Below are 8066 nucleotides of genomic sequence, written 5' to 3'. Positions count from 1 at the left end.
CGGCGGCGCCCTGTCGGGGCGCGTCCCCCGGGCGGCGCGGCCGGCTCCGAGGGCGGCCTCTCCCTTCCCTCCTCAGGGCGCGGCGCGGACGGGCCCGGGCCCGGGCTGGCGGCGTGAGGCGGCGGCACCGCGCCGTGAGTACGGGCCGCGGGTCGGGTGGGGAGAGGAGGGGAGCGGGCCGGGGCCCAGCCTGCCTCCGGGCCGGGGGAGGGGAAGCGATCCACACCCCGCCCGGCCTCGGCGCGGGGGTCCGCCGGAGCGGGAGGCGGCGGTTCCCGCGCTTTGGGGACCGGGGGGGTCTCCCCGGGGGAGCCGCGCTTCCCTGGCCGAGCAACGGAACCGGTGTCGGCCTCCTGCGAGCACGCTCCGATTGTTGCCGACCTAAGATGGAAGTAACAACACTACCGAAAACATTATCATTGCTCTCGCAATTACTGTCACAGCGGGGTAACTTTGGCCTTTCCAACCTATATGTCATAACTCCCCAGAACCCCCTACCGATACTGCATTTTTGCCTCTCTTTACCCGAGACACGGAAAACCGGCCTTTATCAGGCTGTATTCAGATTTCTGAACCCTGCCGAAGGCTCACAAGGTAGAGAAGAGACCCAAATTAAAACTAAAAATAATTATGTTTTTCAAGGAACTTGGAATGGGCCTGGAACTCACGGTCTTTGGCAGTTAAACAAAGGCAGAGGGTGGGAATGAGGACCTCTGAGAATTAACAAATTAGTACAAATGAAAGTAGCGATACTTCAGATGACAGCTGTCGATGTTGACATCTCTTCCCACCCCAGAGCTGGCTGACTTAAGATTCTGCTCCTGTGATTTACTGTGCAGAGAAACACAGATCATGCTGCTGCCTTCCTGCTCACAGGTGGAGGTTTGTTGGCCCTGGTGCTGTGAGTGCACTGCGCTACCTCTGGATGCAGGCTAATTCGTTCCCCGATGGGCAGTGAAGTTTGGAGAGCAGCTATGGAGGTGGTGAAGAGAGTGGCTCAACAGAGAGCCTCTGCTTTTTATGAAATGAGTTGCTTTGGCTTGTCTCTAGCTTGAGAAGTCAGAACACTTTGTAACCCCAAGGCTTGGTCAGTCAAGGATTTGCTGCTCTTTTGGAAACAGTTCCCAATTATATTGCAGCATTTCTGAGTCTACATCAAGTGTTCAAGGCATGAACTTATCAAAGACTGGGGTAAGGCCTTTGCCAAAAATGGAAGAGTCACTTTTTCCAGTTGAGTCATACCAGCAGATAAAGCTTTAAAAAAATAGAAAAAATAGCAGCAAGGCCAAAAAAAACTCTGAAGAAGTTAAATCCCTGATACTGCAAATAGGTCTTAAAGTTTGAACAGTTATGGTTCTTGAGTATTTTTAAGAGAGAGGGTTGGCATCTAGAAAGCTGGTCTGCTGTTGCTTTTCTTAGCTGAACTCCTCAAACTCATCACTCAATAGCTCTTTCACCTCTTTTTTTTTTTTCTTCCCCCCAATGCTTTGGATATTGTGTATTTTTAGCAGCTGTTTTGGGTGCTACATGATATTTGAGAGTTGGTTTTGAACACATGCTGGCAGCATGAAGCGCTGCCCACATACATCAGTTCAAGTTATGTGGCTGTGACAGGGTTTTTGATTTAAACAATTTCAAGGAAACTATACTACAGGTAAGCCTTATAGGTAAGAAACTCAGTGCCAGTCCCTGAGGCTTACTCTATGTACACTGTCTAACGTGAGAGATTTTTATCTAGACAATGTGGCTTTTCATTCCCAAGCAGAAACTTTGGCTTCTGGGAAAGGGGGAGATTGGCACACCACCCCACCCCACCCCCACCCCCCCAATAGAAAGGTTACTCAGTCTCTTCTCACAGACCTCTCAGCTGCCAGTCTGGGTGACTGTTTCTGTACCATCTGCTGGGGAAGTTCCTTGTGGACAGGACTGGCTTAATAGCTGCCTTAGTAAGGCCTGAACAAGCTTACCTTTTAAGTGCTTAGTGAAAGCCGGCTGATTATTCTCCCCTGTCAGGGTAAATGGACTGTTAAGGAATTAAGACATTCTTGAGAAAGGTACAGACTTGGTGTTGGCACACTGATGCATAAAACCTATGGGGCAGGAACACCTCTTGGCATTTTAATTCCTGAATTAGCTTGTAGAATATCAAGGAACAGCTTCCTAGCTCCTCAGATAGATTTATTCTAAAATGCGACTGATCGATTGCAAAGCACTACAGGCTTGCACTGTGCTGCTCACTTTTGACTTACCATAACTGAAGTTTTGTTTCTGGCTGGGAAAGGTGTGCCACTACCCTTGCACTGGAATTTGAAAATCCTCCCCACAAACACGTGCCAGTAGGACCTGCTGGTTTTGAATGGCGTTGGGAGGGAAGATGACAGAAGGAAGGGCTGTGAACACGATAGAAGGCGATTAATAAGCATGTGGATTAATAAGTATGGGTGTTTGCTTACTAACGAGGTGCACAGGGAACCTCCCCAGGCTGCTTCCCTACCTGCAGGAGCTGTCAGGGAGGAGGCTCTGGCAGCACATGGAGATCAGATGGAGCTGCCGAGCACTGGCTGCGGGGAGAGCAGCGGGAGCATCGCCTGCTCTCTGCTGCTGAGGGTCTGAACCAAGTTCAAGTGTCTCTAAGAGCTGCGGAGGAGCGAGAGGAGGCAGTGGTGGTGCGATGAAAAGGAGCCGTCTGGTAAACATGAGTGGCTGCCAAGTCAGATGACTTGAGCGGGAGCACGAGAGCAGCCTTGAGGATAGCAGGACACCGGGCTGGCTAAGGAGAGAGATGAGTCAGGCAGGGGAGAACAAGAGCAACTGGTTGAGGAAAAGCAGGATGTGGTTGCAAAACAGGCAGCTGGTAGAAATACTGTTGGGTGACAGGTTCTGATTTGCTCTGGGACGTGGTAATCTGTAGCTTGGATCATGAGGAGGGGACAAAGACAACAAGGTAGGAATTTTTCATTTGCAAGTTTCACCTTGCTTGAGAATCTAGGCAAAACTGAATATTGTTATGGCTTCAAGAAGGGACTGCCTATCCTGGGCACCAAGGAGAGAGACAGTTCCTGGCTCAGTACAGAGTTGATCGCAGGAGACGCTGTTTCTCTTTGACCAACAGTGTGAAAAGAGAACTCGGTCTCCTTGCCAGCTGTATAAAGGAATGCCCAGCGAAGAGCTAGGAAGAGTATGTATCTTACTAGTGGAAAGTCCCTTGAGGAAGACAGCTGCAGAAGTCTCTAGTAGTAGGTACCTTATCTAGGATCAGCTGTGGGAGGCAGCAAAGGGTCTTCCACCTTTAACTGGCAGATGGCAAAGAGACACATGAAAATAAAGCCAACTGACTACAGATACAAGACTAACTGTTTAAACATCTGCATTTGTTAGAAGTCCAAGAGGCCTGCAGATTGAAGGGCATTGGCATTGAGACTTCATAGTAAAAATAACCACTGTTAAGTGGTTCTTTATTCTGCAGGGCAGTTGCATTGATTGCTACAGGCAATCTGACTCTTCCAGGAAATACCAATATTTAAAAACGGGTAACTTGTTCTGAGATGGATTTGTGTTTGTAGGAAGTGTTTAGGTAATGCTTACACACTTAAAATGAACTTGCTGTTTAGAGCATTATCCCTGAAGTCTTGGCTGTGGTGAGGAGGCCAGACGGTGGAGTTAAATGCAGCTACGTTACAAATTATAATTATACTCTTAAACTGTAGTCAATGGTAAAGTTTGGGGGCTAAAGGCTCAGTGGCAACATGTGGCCTTATTAAAGCTGAAAAATTTATGACAATAGTCCTGGAAGATTCTAGAGCTTTGTTCCAGCCTTGTGCTCTTCTGACAGACACATCGTCTTGGGTTGTTTTTTATCCATTTCTTTAGAGACAGAAAGCCCAAAGCAATTGTCTGGAGGCACTTTAAAGCTTCAAGAAGGGGTGACCCAAAGACTGCAGCACATGTCCAGCTGCAGAAGTCAAGCTGATGCGATGTCAGGGCTGGTTCTAGCAAAAGTATGACGTGATGTTTATGCAGTGATTTGTACTGCTCAATGTTGGAAGCACTTGGGAAAGAGAGACTATAGGAAACTTCAAGGAAGGAACATTTCAGGAGGATTAAGGTGGCTGCAGATCCTTGATTTGGTACAACTTTGTTGTATTCAATGCAATCTGAACTAAAAAGTTGGGTAGTGGAGTTTAATTACCTTTCTGTTCAAGTATTTGTTGCTAAATCTTTTCTCTCCATTCTTCCCCTTGGGAAAAAGTCATCTAATACTTCTGCAGTACTTTTACTCCAGAAACATCTAAGTGTTTCACAAAGGCTAGCAGACAGCACATTTTGTTATGAAGGAATTAATCCTTATTTCCAGTTTATAGATGGGGGAAACAGGCTTAGGACTAGACTTGCCCTTAAAGATAGGAATGAGTGACCTGCATACAACAGGACTAACATTGGGAGTTTTATTCCTTTCACTCGACTTCATCAATATTGGAACGTAAAATAACTTCCTTATTCTTTGGCTGCCTAACTGCAGCTTAGTTTTACTAATTGAACTCCAGCTGCCCTCTCTGCTGGAGAACACTATTGCAGGAGCACCAGCACAACACACTTTCCCCAAATACTCTTAGTCTGTTTGCCCTCATGGAAATTTTGGCCCGCGTTCTCTCACTAACACTCAAATAGATCCTGCTGCTAAGATCACAGTGGACGGCAGTGTGCTTCTTGCTCCGACTACAGAGCCGGTTGGTACCTACGAGCTGACAGAGCTGTAAGACAAGTCTGACCTCAGTGGTTTTTTTTTTTCTGGAAGAGAACCATGTGTGGTTTTCTCTTGGCTTCTCTGTGCAATCCCTCATTCTCCCTCCCTTCACCAGGAAATCCCTTCTCCTGCCAACAGGAGCCAGAGGAATGTGCTGTTTGTTTACCTTCTCGCTCCTTCACCCTACTAACCTTCCCACTCCCCAGTTGTAATCCTAACAGGCTCAGCTCAGCCCTTCATCCTTCTGACGGAGCACTACTCACTTGAGTATTTTCAGATAAAAGGCTTGCTGCACGCAGCTGTTCTGACCAGGCTCTGGTTAGTGGGGGTGAGGCCGTGGCATTCTGCAAGGCTGTCCTCTCGCCTGTCCTTCTGTGCCCTGGCTGGCAGCTGCATGTCATCATGGTGTGCTACAGGATAGCAGGGGAGAGCATGCTTCCCAAGCTCTTCCCTTTCCCAGCATGGTTTTGCCTTTTTCAGGTAATAAGCTGGGAGTCTTGATGCACCTGCTTCTCATAGTTTCCCTACTGCATGAACTGAAGGAAATCTTCCAGTTATTCCCTCCCAGCAGTATTGATGCCTTCTAACCTGACCTGCTGTTGCTATCCCAGACTGCTAAACTCCATTCTTCTGTCCCCTTTCAACAGTTTTAACTCTGTAAAAACACCTGTAAGGCATTTATTATTTTTAAGGCCATCTGAAATTCTTGGATGAAGTTGTTTGAACTGCTTAGAAAGAAAAAACCCACACACACTTAGCGTAGTTGATGTGGTCGCTAAAGGTAGAAGCTTGTTTTGTGGACTTGTAGTGTGCTGCCATACCTGGTTAGAGAAGCCCTTAAAGTTCACTGTTTCCACAGGGTTTTATAATAATCCAAGTGAGGAAATCCTGTGTTTACAGCACTTATGAAAATGGCCTTTTTGAGACTGTCCCCTCTTTGATCTATTCACATACTTTGTTTTATCTGACTTAAGGGATTTATAATGCTTGCCAATCAGCTAAAGCAGGGACTGTCCTCCCCTTTGTTTTGCAGCCTGGACACTGTAAGGGCTTCCCTGGGTACCTACATATATAGCTTGAATTTTACTCTGTCCTGCTGGAAGACTTTATAATGGGTCTGTGCCTCAGGAGAAAGCAGTTTGTGAGCTTAACACTTCCTAGACACTTCTTGCACTAACACTTCCTTAACACTTCTTTGTAGCACCTAATAGTTTACCCCTCAGTTGCAGTTCTTTATAGCATTATTCAAGTCTTTGGATGGTCTTGGATAAATACATGTGTAGGGAAAGCTGCAGCAGCTTGTTTTCCTTTCCGTTTTCCCATCTCCCTTTCTCTTCCTGCACTGCACTAAAGAAGAGGGTCTCACAACTGTTAGCCTGGTAAAAGCCTAAGAAACAGACACATAAGGGATGTCTCCTGCACCAGCAGTAGATAATCGTGTCCCCAGCTGAGCGGTTCAGAAAGCAGGAAAGTTTCCACCAACTCCAAGACACACCAGAATTGAGTATTAGGAGTTCTAGCATCAGCATACAATGCTTGGGAGCAAATGAAGCTGTATGGGAAGAAAGCCTGCTGATCTTTTTGCTGTGTTTCTCTGACAGCCTGATGTTTTATCCCTCCCTACAGAACAGCCTGACAATCTGCCTGCCGGAGGAGCTGCTGGAGACTGTTCCAGAGCACATCTGATTGCTGCTGCCACAAGGCCCAGCCAGCCAGCCACAATGTACTGCCTGCAGTGGTTGCTACCTGTCCTGCTCATACCCAAGCCCCTCAACCCAGCGTTGTGGTTCAGTCACTCAATGTTCATGGGCTTCTACCTGCTCAGTTTCCTCCTGGAACGGAAACCTTGCACGATTTGTGCCTTGGTCTTCCTGGCAGCTCTTTTCCTCATCTGCTACAGCTGCTGGGGGAACTGCTTCTTGTATCACTGCACAGGATCCCAGTTGCCGGAATCAGCTCACGATCCCAGCATAGTGGGCACCTAGAAAACAATAATCTTCCAGTCTGCTGAGGGCTCTTGTTTTGCTTTTAAAAAAGGGGTGGGCTAGGGAGGAGGGAGGGGGTGTTAGGCATGCGACTGGAGTAAAAACAGCCCGTTTCCTGTAACTTTGTGTGGACTAGAGTGGTAAATTCATCCCACTCTGCCTGTGAAATTTGACTTGTTTACTGTGTGAACTCTGTCAGGGCCACCTGCTTTTTTAGAAGCAGAAATTTTTTTTTTTCCCCTCCTTCCCGTATCACCGGGAATGGACACCAGCCCTCCTCACTGAGGACCGAGCTGCTGGCCTCTGCCCAGCTGATGCGCGGCGGTGGAGTTGTGTGTCACTCACTTGTCTGCATTAGGCCATGGTGGTCTAACTCAGGGCTCTCGGCCCACTGATTCTGCTCGAGTAGCTACAAGATTCTCTCCATATTTCTCTTTGTGGGGAGGCAGCCTTCCCGCCTTGCTGATCAAGGGCAAGCTCAACAGCTCATGGATGCACTTGGCCAAAAGCTGCTGGAGCCAGAGGCAGTTGAGTCATCTCCTCCTGCTCAGCCTGCCAAAGAGATGCATGCACTGCCGAAGTGCTTTCTGAACTACTTATGCTCCGAGATCATAGCCTGAAAGCCTCAGTTATGCTGCTGCTTTTATAAAGCCTCACAGGTAGTAGCGACTGTCTCTCCCCCTCCTAGATTTCCAGGGTTTACCAAGGTATTGACTGTCGGGATAAAGAAGCGGTATGCTGCAGGATGTGGGGTTTTGAAAGCCACTGTGACCCTCACCCTATAAAACTCATGCTAGCCCAAAAAGCCAGGCGTGAGCAGGGCAGGAGCGGATCCCGAGGTGGAGGCATGGCTTGAAGCAGTAGGTGCTCCAGCCATTTTCAGTGATAGTGGTTTTGGGCCAGGGGTGACAGAAGGTGCTGGTGCCGCTGGCTGGAGAACGGAGGAGGCTAGAGGAGCGCCTGGTGTCTCCATCTCCCCTGGCAGAAGGATGTCAAGAAGCCCAGGTGGTGGCAGGCCAGTCCCGCAGCCACAGCTGTGCGGAGCTCCACACTGCATACGTTACCCTGTGCAGCTGTGGCTCTTGGGGAGCCCAGCCTGGGGCAGAGGTTTGTTTGCGAGAAACCTTAGAGGTTAACATGAAATACTGTCTCTGACCTTTCAAGGGTCCCCTCCCCTTTGCCATCTGTTTGTCTTTACTTCAGTCTCATAGTGGAGAGCAGCAGAAGCGGCTGTTGCTGTCCCGAGGAAGTTCAAGCTATGAGGTTGTGAAACTTCCAGAGTATTGTTTGTTCATTGCACAGCTGTTCAAAGTGTTTAATAAAGCTTTATAAACTTT

At 48.2% G+C, this 8066-nt stretch overlaps 1 protein-coding gene across 1 annotated transcript; it reads left to right on the top strand.

Annotated features, from left to right (window-relative positions):
* Nucleotides 1-8066, top strand: BLCAP (BLCAP apoptosis inducing factor). Its single transcript, XM_087750270.1, has 2 exons — nucleotides 1-134; nucleotides 6371-8066. Exon 2 carries the CDS (start codon nucleotides 6466-6468, stop codon nucleotides 6727-6729), a length of 264 nt encoding a protein of 87 aa, XP_087606396.1. The 5' UTR covers nucleotides 1-134; nucleotides 6371-6465; the 3' UTR covers nucleotides 6730-8066.

This window comes from Nipponia nippon, unplaced genomic scaffold, assembly GCF_047370975.1.
Source record: "Nipponia nippon isolate SJK-2023a ecotype South Korea unplaced genomic scaffold, ASM4737097v1 scaffold_13, whole genome shotgun sequence".
Taxonomy (NCBI): domain Eukaryota; kingdom Metazoa; phylum Chordata; class Aves; order Pelecaniformes; family Threskiornithidae; genus Nipponia; species Nipponia nippon.
Note: the sequence above shows the minus strand (reverse complement) of the source record. Positions and strands in the feature narration are given on the sequence as shown.